This window comes from Indicator indicator, chromosome 13, assembly GCF_027791375.1.
Source record: "Indicator indicator isolate 239-I01 chromosome 13, UM_Iind_1.1, whole genome shotgun sequence".
Classification (NCBI taxonomy): domain Eukaryota; kingdom Metazoa; phylum Chordata; class Aves; order Piciformes; family Indicatoridae; genus Indicator; species Indicator indicator.
This window is the reverse complement of record NC_072022.1, coordinates 17,792,915-17,809,388: the sequence shown is the minus strand read 5'-3', so window position 1 is coordinate 17,809,388 and position 16,474 is coordinate 17,792,915. Positions and strand designations below refer to the sequence as shown.

Genomic DNA, 16,474 nt, shown 5'->3' with positions numbered 1-16,474 from the left:
AATGACATACAGTTAAGCCAAGCCACCTTAACACAGCATCTTCTGTTGGCCAGCAGCAGTGCATGGACAGTTATGGGTTTCAACTTATGTCACAGCAATTTAACTGTTGACCCTTTGTCATGCCAACCTGCACAGAAAGGAAGGTGCTGAAGATGACACCAGTAAAACAGTACAAGAGCATTTTAGATCTCTTCAAGCATTCCTACATATGAAGTCTTTTCTCAAAAATTATGTTTCCCCTTAAGCTATTGGTTTCATCACTTTGTATGTAATATATGTTCCTTTATCTTCTATACACACCACACTGGGCTCTAACTTAATGGGTGGGATATGGGACTGAATTTGTTACCTTAAAAAAACACAACTAAAAAAGCACCAACATCCATCTAAAAAAAAAAAAACACAGTATCATTTTTCCCTTTTACTCCCAAATACTAAACTTAACCCAAGCTTGGAGGTTTCATCTTTTCAGTGGCAACACCTATGAATCTGGGCTAGCCTTCCTCCATGGGCTGGGAGAGAAAAGAGAAGTTATGTCCAGTAGCAAAGAGGATTACAAAAATATACACATTTTGGGGGAGAAGAGGAAGGCAGAACCTAGAGTCTGAACTCTGCTCAGGACAGTGGCATTGTAGTGTCCTCTCCAAAATGCTTTCGCTACCAGTGCTGGTGGCTCCTCTTCTTTGTTTCATTATACATAATCCTTCCCTGTGGAGGGAGCGTTTTTCGGATAGCCTCGAGTGGGTGGATATGAAGTTTCTCTCCGGGGACAGGAACAGCAGAGGAAGGCTCCCCCAAGGATGGCCAGAGAAGCAGCTGCCCAGCCTATGAAGAGAGCTGATCCAAACTCAAACCTGCAGGAGAAAGAAGGAAGAAAGTGAATACTACAAGCAATGCCTCTGGATTACAGTGTTAGCATGTTCACACAAAGCAGAAAGGAACTGAAATTTGAACGAAAGTAACTTCCTGCAAAGCAGCATTTTGGAGCAGCACAAGTTTCAGCTGAACCTCGAAATCCCAGAGCTTTGTACCCTGGGTTGGACCAGTCTGTCAGCTCACCCTGCACAGCTATACCGGGGCCAAGCTTTGCACAAATCAGGCCTTAGTGGAGGAAGAATACAGAAGTTGCAGCAGTTCGGTCTTTGGCAGGGATGCTGCCTTAAAACAAAGCCAAGTCTTAGAGTCAATATGGATGATGAGATCTGGTTCTAATGCTCTTTCTGCACAGTTTGAAGCCAGCTCAGCTAGTTCAGGAAATTCCCTTCTTTGTTTTGAGCCACTGCTACTCAAAACTAAGCCCTGTGAGCATTTGTCATGCTATACTACAGTGCTGGATCAAATGAGTCAGTACCTGGTGTTGACAGGGGTGAAAGGGTCATAAAAGGCTCTAGCCACTCTGTTGCCATACCATGATGTGGCCACCAGTGCTGCCAAACCTGCACATAAAAGGAACACGATATCATGAGTTGCTAAAAAACAAACAAAAAAAAAAAAAAAAAAAAAAAAAAAAAAAACACAACACACCACCACCAAAATCACTGCAAAACCATGTAGCAGAAACAGCATCTGGAGGGATGCCGAGCTGCTGCTGCTACCCTGGAAGGTTCTGGCCTATTCCTTAGGCCAATTAGGAGAGAAATTAAGAAAGGATTTGAGGTCACCCACAGTTGCACCAAAAGCAAGACTGCTGATAGCCTTTCACTGAAGCAGTGTGTACTGGTCAAACTCAACTCTGCTAATAGAGATGGAAGGCATAGTCTATATAAAGCATAATCCTAGTGGCAGAGACCCATTTGATGCCTCAGATAGCCAGCAGTTGCTGTGCCAATGTCCACTAGGGAATTCCCAGCCCAACATGCTCTTGGAGACCGACAGCAAGCTTCCCTGTCCTCTCACACCCCGTTTAAGATAAATTCTGCTTAGGAAATAGCAATTAACACTAAACATCTGTGTGGTACCAACCTGCAATGATGAAGATCACCCCACCAAAGACTGCCATCCGCATCTTCTTCACCTGGTCATCTTCCATGCACTTCATGCATTTCATGCCAGTCACAGAAACAAACACAGCCACAAGCCCCAGGAGTATTGCAGCCACCATCAACGCCCGAGTGGCCTGCAGGCTGCCTAGAAGAGATCAGAATTTGATTTACCAAACAGAAAACTCAAGATGCAAATATAAATTCAAATTACTGGGCTCAGAAATCTTGTGCCAAAATACTCTGCTCCTTATCACATGGGATACAACCAAGATATTCCTTTTTAGCTTTAAGCTCCCAGAGACTGTCATGCATTGGGATCAGAGCTCTCAGCCTCTTCTAAAATGCATGGCAAACAAGTGCATGCAGCTTTTTGCAGGAAATGACCTGGGAATTGCCCTCAGACATCTTTTGTTCCTCCATCATTTGAATCCCCATTGGAAGGGCAGATCTGCTTATCAAAAGAAGTATTCAGATTTAGGCCCTACCTTGACAAAGCATTTAAGCATGCTTTAATATGAATAGTGTCATACATATGAATAGTCCCACAGCAGACAGACAGCAAGGCTCCTTTACTGCTCAGCACTTCCAAAAACCTGTCTTTTATACAAATACCTCAGGGGTGATTTAAGTATTTTTGTGCTAAATCCTTGGTTTGAGTCCCAAAGGGTACAAAAATACAACTGCAACAGACTAAGCATTTTCCCAGCCAAATGAAAAATAGTTGTTCCCCCCCACACCTAAAATATTTATCTTATTAAACTCAAACCTACTCAAATGTTTTAAGAGCCTTTCACACTCCCCGTGGAACACGGGGTGATGGATCCCTTGGGCAAGGGCTGTATTTACCAGGGTCAGAGTGCTTTATCCAAGATTTAGCTTTATATTGACTCATCTGAGGACACAGAAGTCCTAACCCTATGTACGTGAGCTAATGAATTCAGATTTTCTTGATATCAAAAGAAAATAATGATATAAATTAAGTCATTACTGGAAAACACTCGTGTGACTGAACACCTGAGTGGTAGAGAAATAAAACCCTGAGCTTTACTGCCTGGCAAATCAGGTTTGTTTAAACAGTGTGGATTTTAATATGTAGCCCTGTTAAGACCTGGAACAAACAGGGCTGGTTAATCCAAGGAAGAAACTCCCAGGAGCACACCGTAACCAAGGCAAATGAGTCCCCTGGCAGAAGGCTATCAGGCAGTGACACATGTACAGTTCTAGCAAAGTATCACCAGAATCTATTCCCAGGTCTGGAGTTTACCCCTCAGAGCACACTGGCTGCATTCTGCTAGAGCTTTGTAAAATACTTCAAGCTCAGACAACTACAGCTGCAAGATTTAAGCTTACAATAGTGCACCTGCAAACTCAAGTCAGCACTGGTCTGGTGAACCCACCAGAGCCTGGAGCACTACTAATACTGATACCCTCCAATACTAACTAGGAGGGCAGCACAGCCACACATCTATCCTCTGCAGCTCTATTTCACTGTGCCTGCCCCACAGCACTGCCTGTGCAGGAAAATTCTTGTGACCCACACCAGCAACGGCTGTCAAACCCACTGCTGGTTCTGCTTTAAAACAGAACTGGATCTGCCTCCACGCAGCCTTATTGTTCTGTAAATGGATTATGAAACCAGTTACAAACAAAAAGCAATATTCAGAGCAATAGAAAGGGCACTTTAAGAGTCTTGGCTTTCTTGGGAAAAAACTCCACAATCAGCTTGGCTAGATGTCATCTCTCACTTCCTTCAAAGGGAAGGTGAGAAACTTCCCCACCATCCAGGTGTTAATCTAAACCCATCTGCTGCACTGATTGCTGAAACCATTTACAAAACCATTAATCACTTCAGCATAAATCACAACATCTCTATCCAAACCCATTCAAAACAGCCTTATCTCCAGTGTCAGAGATCACACTCTAAATTTCTAGCTTGCAGAGATTATGCCAATTTTCAGAAATACCTTAGCTGAGACTTCACCAACCCAGGCAACCAATTCCGTTGCCATACACGTAAGGCTAAAATGTGCATTGCAGCAGTAGCTCTGGAGAGGCCAATGGCTGAACACTAGCTCACCATTGGATGGGAAAGGACATTTTCTTCAGAGGTATCAAATTAATTCATCAAATCTACAGTAAGATGGCCTTTCTGTAGAAATCACTTTGTAGGAGAGGGAGTTCTTTCATGAAGCTGAAAAAGTTATCCCAAACAACTAAAAAAATTCTCTCCTTCAAACACAGTATTAAGGAACAAGCAGTATAATGCTTCAAAACATTTCTGTGACTTCAGAAGACCTAGCTATGAAACCTGCTCAAGATGTTTTAACTGGATAAACACTGTGACAGCTTTGCAGAAGTAGCTAAAAAAAAAAAAAAAAAAAAAGAAAAAAGGCAAGCACTGTGAGCACTTCCTAGGGTCACCCACTTTCAGCAGTGGACCCTGGAGGGACATTCCCTGGTGTCCTCATCCCTCCTTTACGCATGGCTCCGTGGCATAAGAGGACAGAAGCACTTCGGAAGCTTGCAGTAGGACAGAAAACCAGCTCGGAGCATTTGCAGAAGTCTTTTCCTTTATCCCACGAAGCTTATATGTAACACGACTTTATCACCCAACTATCCTCCCCTTTGCCCAGCCCAGCTGCCCCATGCTTATAGCTGGTGTTGGGAGACAGTGCTTTTGTCTTCCTACCACTTTTGCAATGTGTGCAGTACACCAACTGTAGTTAATCATCATACAAACTATTAGTTATTAAGTACACATTAACAGCCACGTTGTCAAAAGAAATTGCACATCCAGCAGCTGGGAAAGCTAGTTTAATAATAGCTCTGTTGTGCACAGAGGTCTTTCCAAGTGCTTTAAAAAAATCCCAAATGATATAAGTAGGATATTGTCTTAACCTGCTAGACAGGACTGGCTATCAACAGAGAGAAGCACTCCACAACAATTTCACTTTACAACTTCCATCATGTTAGAAAGAAACAGGACTTCCCCCACACACCTTGCTGCTTCAACTGCCTCCTCAACAGAACAGGCAGCACAATGCTTGTAGCCTCCAATCATATACCATAGCTTTCAGAAAGCCCAGCAGCCTCAGGAGCCCTTGGGGGGGGGGGGGGGGGGGAAAGTCCTGCACAAAGTGAAACAAACTGGCCTGCCACCCAAAAACATCTGTCAGATGGCAACACTATTTTGTCAATATAAACCACTATTAACAAGCCTTTTGATTGCTGGTTAGTAATGAAATAACTGACCTGAAAAGCCTATAGCAACAAAGCAAATACTGAAGAACAGAGGCTTAAGGTTACTGGTCTAGTTTGTGAATTTGTTGATAAGTGTGAATTCTGCAAGCCACAGAACACTCTGCAAGTCCACAAAAATGGCATGGCAATTCACACCTGTTCCATTTCAATGAAGCTCCTTTTGAAAGCATTCGAACAGTTCTGACTTCTTTTTAGTGGGTTTGGACACAAACTACATGGTGCAGTTTATCTAAAGTGCCTATACAAGACTTTTTTCCTTCCCACAACTATCATTACCTGACAGCAATAATTACTGGCAACTGCTTAGTTTATATAATATGTATCTATAAAATACTTCAGCATGTTTGAGGTTATTTTTCTGTAATTGCATTTCTTTCTTTATTCTGTTATGTCTACTACATCACCAAAAATCTGTTGGGGAAGTGCCACAGGATTTTTGTAATGCCTGTTTGTAATGCAAAATTGCTGTAATGGTTCCGTGTGCAGATTATTTTCTGATAGGGATGATGCCCATTGACTGCCTTGTTTGTATTTAAACTATGGACTTTTCCTTCCCTTCCCATGTGCCTCTATGCAGCCAAATGGTGACAGAATACAGGAGAAACAGGTGCTCTGCAGCTACCTCTAATCTCTGAAAGGGAAGTTTCCCAGAAGTTACAAGCACCCCTGTAGTTTAGTGGGCATGTTACACCATCCACTTCCAAAAGAGTCAGCTGCCTTCAAAGCCTTCCCACTGGGATTTCATGAAAGCTGAATCTCTTGGAAGGAGAGTGATCTGAGATCCTGCTGTTCTGCCCTGCCCATGTGAAAGTTCTTTGCAGCAAGCAAGGGAACAAAGATCTGGGCAAGCAAGAACATCTTCAGAGGTAGCCAGTAAACTTCTCTCACACTTTGCAGTCATTTTGACTGGACACAAAAGCTTGGAGGCTTTCAACCCCCTTACCAACTTCTGCAAAGAACTTGCACACCCATCACCACCAGGTATTCCAGTCTGCCCTCCTTCAAAGCATCTCCCCACAAGTCTAGAAGACTGCAGAGGAATCTGGGCAGGACACAAACTCAGAGAGGTTTATGTTTCTTGCCAAAACAGAAAGGCTAGAAGGTCCTCACTGCATGACCAGTATTAAAGGGGCAACTTCAGTGGTACTCTGGCCTACCCCACAGTAAATAAGGATCAATTGTCTCCTGCAGCCAAACAGCAGGGAAAGCTTCCTGGTACAAAAGGGAACACCCAGTACCACAATTGACAGATTCCTGGTCAGAGGAGACCTGAGCAGCCTTTTTTCTCACGAAGCCTGGAAATTATCTTACCAAGAGATTTAGTAACAGAGTAGCACTAGCTACTAAAGCTGATTAGAAGCTGCTTGCAGAGCAACAAAGTCAGTATATTGCGACAGAACTCCATCCCCTCTTGCAGACACAACAGGGCACCGCACGAGAACAGCCTAGGTGGCATTCCAAGTAACCCTCTGCCTTCTCAAAGCACGACACAAATGAGACTGTTTTATCACCTGATCATGATTTTTCATGAGGAAGGAACAGAGATTGAGAAACACGGGAGCGAATTAACTCTTAACCCACATGAAAGCACAGATACCAGCAGGTTCTACCTGCTTATTCCAGATCTAAAGATGGAAAGGTAACAAACTATTTGGACACATTTGTCCCTCCCTGGGCCACCCTCCCAACTCCCCCACCATCAATAACCTGAGCATGAACTCTTCCTTCCCCACCCCCACACACACCTTCCCCAGCTCCTGGAACAGGCTTGGCCAGAGTGGTAAAGATGGAGGAGAAAAGATTTCACATTTCAGTGATGCTGTTTGAGCCAGAGGGCATCCAAACCCTTGTTTATTTTCTGGGCTAGGGCACAAAGGCTCATTGTGGATGTGCTAGGTTTGGTGATAAGAGTAGTAGATGAGTCTCAGCTTGTCTCAAAAGCACAGAACCTCTCCCAGCAAAACCAAACAGGGCAATGAGTATCTTCAGCTAGAACAGTCTAGACAGAACCCTGAAAAACTTCTGCTTTCATCAGGAGAGTGTGGTTAAGTAGGGCTGAAAGCTTTCAGAGACAGGTGGCCCAAGCCCTTCTCCCTCCTGTCTGAGACCATCCCCCTGAGACCCTAGAGGTGCACAAATCTCAGCTAAACTCCATGGACGATGCTGGAGGGCTACAAGAACAATGCTGAAGCTGTGCAATAAAGCCTTGTTGCAAGGGTGGCTTTTGTCGCCTGTGTGTCTGCATGTGGCCACGCACTGCTTTTCACGTAAGCCAGCAAAACGCAGCCTTTCTGTTGCCTGAATAGGAGCACTGACATAAGCCCTCAGCTGAACGCAGCTGCGGGAGAAGTGCCAGCATGGGTGCCCTCCAGCAGCGTGGCCACACGGGAAGCTGGATGCCCCTCAGTTGACTGATGGTGCTTATCAGCTTGCACCAATCCCATCTCCAACGTGCAGCACCAGTCCAAGCAGTCAACCACTGACACATCTACAGGAACAGCGTTGCCACAACCATGAATTACTGCAGGTGTGAGGAGACTCAAGTCTTTTCTACAGGGACAAAATAATTACGGATCTGAGTTTCTCCCATCCGTGCATGAGGCTCTGATCTGTGGCTCAGAGCACTCAGGGCACATGAAGCTCTGGCACAAAAGTATGGCCAGGCAATATTTTTTCTGCCTTCATAGCTGTACCACCTTCAGCATAACACAAGCAAACCCAGTAAGAGAGCTCTTACTGCACAGCTGCACCTGTCCCAGGGTGCGGCTGTTGGATGAGTATAAATGGGTTTCTTTCACACCTCCACCCAAAACATCACTGCTGGTCCCTGCCTATTAGGCTGTTAAGACCAGGCTGGGAAAATAGGAAATAAGTTTTTAGGCAGAGTCTGCTTTTAAGCAGGAAAAGCACAACCTAAGCAAGCTAGGATATAAGAGAGTCCTTTAGTCCTCATAGACTTTCCCAAAGAGGAAAACTTTCTCTGAGATTTCCATATTTCTTGGGCTAGGGGCTCTGTAAGCACAGAAAAGATCACTAAGAGCTCATCCTCGGCTCCTGGCACCTCACACCTCCCCATAGTATTGAGAAGAGAAGAGCCCTTATTGTTTGCAGGACAAAAGCAAGGGGAGCAGCAGGTTTTCCGTACTCAGCCATGAAGGGGCCAGGTCTGGAGGTCCTGGGGCAGGTTTTCAGGAGCCTGTTCAAGCCGGGCTCCGCGGCAGATTCTGCAGGCAGGTCTCATTTAGAGCACAATGGGTTGCAGCCACACAGCCCCAGAGGCAAGTTTACCTTTCGCAACCCACCCAGGGGGTGGCTGGAGATTCCTCAGCACTTTTGGCATCTTTAACCCCCACTCCCAGTCCAAGATAAGAAGCTTGAAGCTGAGCTTATACATAATTACTACTCAAACCACCCCAGACTATGTGCTTAGCCTAGCCCTGATTACCCACATCCCTGCAGCCTGTTAGTGCTATGTGGGTACTGCGCACTCCCCAGGAGAGCAATTAACGCCTCTGTCAGCTGCTGAGCCCACGAGTGTCCGGGGCCAGGGAGCAGCAGTGACTGACATGGGTTAGAGGCGAAGGTGAGGCTCGGGGTGTCCGACTTCACTGCGTCACACAAAGAAAGTGTTGGTGGCACTCTAAGTCGGGGATACTCCCAATGATCCTTGGTTTATGTGAAATCGTCTGCCTCTTCGGGAAAGAGAAGGTGACCAAGGTGATAATTATTATTTTATTAATTAGGGAGGGATAAAGCTGTCCCAAGACATTACTGAAATCGGGATGAGAGGAGGAGGGATACTGAGAAAGGATGGTTTATTTTGTTTTTAACTCCTTGGGGTGTCAGAAGTTACATGCTCCAGTGCTCTAGAAACAGTCCTCAATGGAATTCCAGCTCGGCTCGACTGCCCTAAGTGATACCCCCAGCAAGCCAGATCCTGCATACATGAGACGGTTTCACCGTCCCAGGACAAGAGACGAGACTTAATCAACCTTGATGTACGGGTCTGCCTAAAAACTTCAAGCAGTGCTACCTGGGCAAGAGTCCAGCACACCTGCCAGTCCTTTGCTTAGCAGCCCCACGAGAGTGCCAGCGATTTTCCCAGAGAACAGAAGACCAAACCGGTCAAACGAAACCAGTGAAACGCAGAAAGAGTCCCTGCTCTAAATGTTCATCTCAACGCAGCTGATGAACTCTGCTCCCTGCTAAACCATGCCTAGCGAAGGCAGACAGCGAACTTCTACAACCAAGAGTTCTTTCTCGCACAACACACCCGAAAATCTGACCCTTTCCCCGTGGGACGACTTTCAGCGGAGGAGAGCAGCCGGCGTGCGGACAGGAGCTGCAGGACGGCTCTAGCTCTCCCCTGGGTACTGGCCCGCCGAGCCATCCCGCCCCGGGACGCAGTGTCGCCGCAGGATGCACCCCGGATACTCCGCGGACAGTCACGGTGGAGGCAGTCACCGGGTGGCAGGGAGCGCCACTACAGGGGCCCCAATGGGATTGAGGGTGACCTCGACCCCGCACCTTCAACGCCGAAGGGGCCGGCAGCGTGGCTTCAATGAGGCAGAGACCTTGAGACTCGACAGCACGGGCGCTAAGAGGGGTAAGGGACACAGGGACAGCCAGGACTGCCACTCTTCCTCAGCACTTCAGCCCGAGCCCCGGCATGACCGACACTGGCGCGGTGGTAAGGACCCCACGGGACCGGCACCCTCAGCCCCGACTGCAAAGGGATTGAGGCTGAGGGGATGGCCTCGTCGGGACAGCCACCCGCAAGCCCAACAGTATGAGCACCCTAACACCGCAAACCGTAGCCCCAACTTACTCTCCAGCTTGAGCAGCGAGTCGTACACCTTGCACTGGATCTGCCCCGTGCTCTGCATGGCGCACGACATCCACAGCCCCTCGTAGAGCGCCTGGGCCGTGACGATGTTGTCCCCCGCATAGGATGCCATCTTCCACTGGGGCATGGCGGTGCTGATGATGATGCCGATCCAGCCCAGGAAGGCCAGCACGAAGCCCAGGAGCTGCAGTCCCCCGCTGGCCATGTCTGAGGCGGGGGCGGGGCGCGGACGGTCGCTGCGAGGGTCGCGAAGGAGCGCTCCCAGCTCCGCGCGCCGCACTACCGCCCGCGCGCCGCCCCGCGCCCCTTTTAAAGCCGCGCAAAGCGCGCCCCCTGGCGGCCGCCCCCCAGCCCCGCCCCGCGGGGGTTTCCGCGGCGGGACGCGGCCTTTCGCAGAAACCGGCCCCCTCCACGCCAGCCTTCTTCCGCCTGCCCTGGGTGCTGCTGCTACGTCCACACCACAGCCTTCGCTGGAGTACAGCGATACCCCTGTGGTCAGGAGGGCACCCAAGTGCCCCTCTTGAAAGTGACCTCCTCCTTAAGGGTTTCGCCCCGACCCACTGCTTCTGCCGCCCACCGTCCCCCTTGCTCTCTCTGGAGAAATGGCTGGTGGCACCGTTCGTCCTGTCCCCCACGGGGCGTGCCAGGGGATGCTTTGGCACCTCCAAAAAGTGACCTGGTTGTGCTCGCACGTCTCCTGGCTTCTAGAGCTGGGCCCTGAGAGCATGAACCCACCCACCTCACCTTCCCTGGGCTTTGCTGCCTTTTGCTCCTCTTGATGAGCCAGAGCTTTAAACTTTCCCTTTTGAGTGAAAACGCTCTCTTAGAGCCAGCATATCAGACGGGAAAGGTGGGTATCGAGTTCTGCCAGCGTCCCCAATCCTGCTGGAGTCCGTGTGACCCACCTTTCCCAGCCCACTCCAGTGCTGCCACTGCCATGCAAGGGCAGGGGCCATTTCCCACCGGACAGGCTTACTGCTGCAGGGAGAAGTCATGGAAATTATCAGTATTATGATTCTAGAGGGCTTTCAAAGAGGCAGCTGAGCAAACACTCATCATCCACATACAAATGCTGCCAGCACCCGAAATCCAAACTTTGGAACCTACCGTTCTAGTAAGGACGAGGTGCTGTACAGCTTTGCATTACCGGGTCTCCTTTAAAGGAGAAATTTCAGGGTTTGAATGCTTCGGTGGTTTACTGAGCTTCACTGGACAAGAGGATTACAGACCAGGAAAGAGAGTCCTCTTTCTCGGGCGTGTATTTGTTTAGTTACTAGAGTTTCCCTTTCTCCTACGTGAATATTTGAATATTGACAGATCCAGACTTAGATAGAGTGAGGATATATTTCTCCTTCAGAGGGCCCGGGGAGCACACGGCATGGTCTAGGTGGTGCTGACTACCTTCACCATGGGCTGGACCGAGGCAACGTTCAGCCTGGACTTGCTGTAATCCCAGGCTCTGTGATAAAGAGGTGATAATTACTGATAAAAGTCGTAGTGGAGGTAGGGATGGGTCTGTATTGTTTTGGCACCGTGGTTTGCTGCATTCTGATGATTTAGGAGATTTTGCTGGAGCTGCTTCCTGAGATTTGCAAACAGACAAACAGACTCGTGATTACCTGACCAGTCCTGCGCAATGCTGGGGAGGGGGGAGGGGTGGGGTGCGGGAGTGGGGGGGGTCAAAGGGGAGAAAAGCAAACGCAATCTTGCCACACCGGGCAGCAAACAAAACCGGGCTGGTTTGCTCTGAAAACACTTGCGCCTGCCGGTCCCCAACGTCCGGGCACCAGCGCTGCTGTGACGAAATCCATCCTAGTTACCTGATACCAAGATTTTCCAGCAATGTCTTCTTTTTTAATTTTTTTTTCCCTTCACTTTTGAAAGAATTAAGGAGCTGTGACTCTGTAGCTAGAGAAACGGTGTTTGCCTAGGTCTCTGTGGACCCCAGTTTTATAGCTTTGGGAGTAAAGAGGAAAGCAGCAACGTTTCTTTTGGCAACGCTGAGATAACAAAATAGATAGATCCCTGTGTATGCATTGAGAACTCTGCTACAGGGAACAGGGGAACCAGCATGGTGCTGACGGTTGGAGCTGGTTCCTGGGAGGAACAGTTTCTTGCCTGATGAAGAGGCAAGGCAGAAACCAACAGGAACTTGAGGGGAACAGGGCTAGGAGTGTCTGGATTTGATCACTGATGTCTGGGTAGTCCTATCAGTCTGATAATGCCCATCTGCAAAGGAATGTGCAGTGTTACCAGGTGCTTCAAAGTGTTGAACTTACTCACCCCTCGCCTGACCCTCCTGCCAGTCCCCAGACAAATCAGACAGCTCCTCATTGACTCCTGCAGTGTGAGGTCAGCTCTGGACAGGGGTAAAAGTTCCAAAGGCAGTTTTAGGAGGTTTAGATCCTTTGGCTCCAGACTTCGAGTATCCAGGAGGGGGAACAATGCTGTTCTGTGTGAGATGGACTTGGGCTGACTCCTGAACCTTCTAGCAAAGTACAAGGAGGAGCCCTGAGTGGCAACAATTGCACTTGCACTACAAGGAACATCAAGAGTGGTCTTGAGGAGATGCATGCAGCAAGCATGCAAGCATGTGCTATATCATGTAGCACTCTGACCATACTGATAACTCTTGGAAGGATTGCAACCCATGTCCACCCTATGCTGGGGGGGGGGAATGTTTAAGATGTGTCCTGGTGGCACTTTGGGCCAGTTTGTGCCAAATCTGTGCATAGTGTGAGTCCAACTGCATGGTCATACAGTAGGTATTACATATCTCCAGTTTCTTGCCCTTTCAGAAGGATGTGGAATTTAGACTGAAGACAGCCTTATTCTGTGTGGGGTGCTGTGGGATTATAATCTACAGCTACCTGGGTGCTGTCTTCCTGAGGGGCTATATAGCTGTCCCATTGCTCCTCTGTCCCTGATGGGTGCTGTACTGGGTTGTCTTAATAAGAGAACACACGACAGAGTAGCCTTGGGTCAAACACAGCTGAGGAAAGGTAATACTGAGGTACACCCATGTGCTGTTGGACCTCCCATGGTCCAGGCAGGCTGCAGCATAGGTTCTTTCCTGTGCCTTTGCACACACTTTTTAGGCACAAGTTTTGCACCTGCACCCTGCTTTGTGGAAGTGAGAGCTTGAAGACAAGCTGCTCATGTTATAAAATGGTTGACAACTGAACACCTCTTGAGACCCATATCATCACTTCATGCACAGAGTCCCAGCTTCATGAACACCCTATTTATATTTGCTTTCCAGGGATAATTTGGAGTTGATACTTATTACTCAAGTTTCACAAAAGATTTCAAAACCCAGCAACTCTTTCTGTGGACATCACAAGGAATTTACATAGATAAACACTGAAACTTTGCTATACCCCTTCATCACTCATCAGTGTTCTCAGTGCTCTGGAATTTGCAGAGAATTTTACAGCATCCCAAAAGCATTGAGTCCCCTCTTCTGCACTTCCTTTCTTCGAGACATGACATATCTTCTTTTCTTTAGATGACTTTCTGCACTGATTCAATGGGCAAAATAAATCTTCTTTTCACTGAATAATCACTGCCTAAAATTCTTTTTTTCACTCACAGTCCCAAAGAGTTTTTGCTTTATTTTCACCTATTTTTTCTACCTACCTTTTAGGGAAATACCATTTCTTCAGATCATTAATCTCAGCAGAAAGACCTGGGTTTAACCAAGATGTTGCAATCTTCTCAGTATTCTCTAGGCTAAAGGTACTCCATTGCTGACAGTCCTTAGTGACTGGCCTGTTCTTCAGCAAACATATGAGTCTTCATTTTTTGACCTTTACAAAACCAGGATCAAGAGACAAGAGGCATGTATGCAGGCAGCTACTGAAACCAAACTGAGGTGTTTTAGTCTGCAGGTAGACTCCTCTACTTATTCATAGAGATTACCCTCACATGCAGCAGTACTTGCTGCACTGTGCAAATGCTTAACAGCTTGGTCACATCGTTCCTTTGGGTGTCATTAGTCAGATGAGCAATCTCGCCTCTGTACGCAGCAGAGATCTGGGCTCTGTGGGTAGTAAATTATACCTGGTTCCCTTTTCTGGCAAAAACAAACTTTAAGACTTGTCAGGACTTGCAGGTGAGCAGCCTGGTTTCCTCCTTTCTCAGACATTACTAGGGGAAGGTGTCACTATGTTTGGAGAGCACAGGGTTGAGTGTGATCCCCTGTCCTAGTGTTCCTTAAAGCTGGCTCCCAGGCTGCCCTGAATTCATCCTTGAGCTAAGACTGACTTGTTAAGGGGAAACATCTCATTATAAGTTTGAGCAGATGTGCAGAGTGGACACAGCTTCTGATCCTGATTTCAGAGCAAAGATAGGCTCCATACCAGGACTAGAAAACTTGGCAACCTAGGCAACATCAACCCAGCCCACTATTTCTGATGGCAGCCAGTTGTAGAGCCAGAGAATAACGCAAGCACAACCACTACCCCAAAACATGTTACAGCCCACGCTGATCCCCATCTGAATATATCCTGAGCTAGTGCCAGTACTACATTAATTTTGTTCACCTGATTTTTTCCTCCATAAATCTGGCTGGTTGCTTTTGTTTGCTTCTTTGTTTTGTTGTTTCGTGGTTTGGGTTTCTTTGTTTGGGTTTTTTTTTTGTTGTTGCTGCTGGGGTTGTTTGGGTTTTTTTACATTCTGGCACCTGCAGCATCCTGCAGCAAGGAGTTCTGCAGGTTTATTTACTTTGTGTTTCACAGGTAAGTATATCTTGTTTCTCTTGAACCTTATATGGCTTGTTCTCCCATTTGATGTCCACAGGGTTCTGGGGAAAAAAGAACAGACTGGTGGAACCACATGGATTTAGCTTTGGTTTACATTGTCTAGAAAAACTTTAAAATTACTTTGTTGTTTATCTTCAGGCTACTTTTTTTTTCCCCCCTCTTTCTCTCCCATTTATTCTCCCATCCATCCAGGAAAAACACCCCTGATAAACCTTAGTTCCAAGCACTGTTTTGCAGGCAGCACACAGATGTCTTTGCCCAGATGTCAGTAGGATCTAAGACAGCTACAGACCTTGCCTGGGATTAGTCAGGGTTGTGTCCAGCCCAGTCTGCAGTGAAGGGCAGACATTGTGTTTGACCATGGTAGCAGCTGAAGCAGCCAAAGATCACAGCTTGATGGGCTGCAGAACGCAGCAGCACAGAGAAAATTTAACCCTTCAGCAGCATCTCTCTGTTGCAGTACTGCCATTCAGTGCAACATTTTAAAAAACATTGTTGAAGACCTCCTCCAAGTGACTCTTGTTGCCTAAAAGGCAACAGGATAGTGAATAGCACCAAAAGCAGAGCTGTTTCCCTTCACACTCAAGCTGAAATCTCCATTTCCACGAGGAAAGCTCAGATTTTGTCTTTGGAATTGAAATTTGTGGTTGATGGAAGCAGCATCGGTTAGAGGGACCAACTGGACTTATTTGATACTGACTGCACACAGGGAATATATTGTGAAAATGGATTTTAAATGAGCTGTATGAATTATTCTTCCTCACATATTGGGGGTCAGAAACACTATAACCCTCTCTGTCTTTCTGTGTTTGGTCAGCAGACATGACCTGGAATTCCTAATCTACTGGAGATAAACCAAGCTAATAATCAACTCTCTTCTTGTACTCACTCAAACATTTATGTTTCCTCACCAGCTGTAATAAAGCTACACTTTTGGGAGTAGTTTCACTCTACTCTTCACATGATGAATTTCATCTGTCTCTAATTAAAATGTGCTTATATGTAATAAACTGAAATTACATGAGGCTGGAGGCTGACTGAACTCCTGGCTTCTCCTTCAAACCACCTTCCAGTGAGGGCTCTGGAAGGGATTGTGTCTTTTCCTCAGCTTGTTGGTTTTCACTTACAGCCTTTGGTTTTTTTCTCCTCTTCTGAATCAGAAACCCACAAATGACTACAAGGCCCAACACTGTTTCTCAGAATGCCCTAAAACACTGAAATAATCTCTGTCTGTAAACACGTGGTTTTGGTATACATAAAACTGCACCACGTGTGTCATTACCCACAGCTCTCAGATCACTGGGCTTGGCTGTGCAAGGCAGCAAACTGCTGAGAAATAAAGATGGTCTTGCATTCAACTACTTATGTGTTGTTTACTAAAGTGATACTGGAAGTTCTGATAGAGATTCTGTGGTATGAAACCCATCCCATGGAGGCCAAGAGATTTGACCCACACGGTAGGATTTATTTTGCTTTCTGTTTTGCTATTTTAGGATTGTTCTTTCACTGGACATTCTGTACCAGAGGTCAGATAGAAAACAAAATTCAGGCACAATCAAATTAATGAAAACAATGAGTTTCACAGCACTAGAAAGATAATGGTGGGAAAACCAAGACGTTAT

At 46.9% G+C, this 16,474-nt stretch overlaps 1 protein-coding gene across 1 annotated transcript; it reads right to left on the bottom strand.

The window, feature by feature from the left end:
* Positions 1 to 691: 691 nt before the first annotated feature.
* CLDN1 (claudin 1) lies at positions 692 to 10,294 on the bottom strand. Its single transcript, XM_054385944.1, has 4 exons — positions 10,072 to 10,294; positions 1,963 to 2,127; positions 1,352 to 1,436; positions 692 to 854 (listed from the first exon to the last, which is right to left on the bottom strand). The coding sequence occupies exons 1-4, from the start codon at positions 10,292 to 10,294 to the stop codon at positions 692 to 694; spliced, it is 636 nt and encodes a 211-aa protein (XP_054241919.1).
* Between the last annotated feature and the right edge of the window lie 6,180 nt (positions 10,295 to 16,474).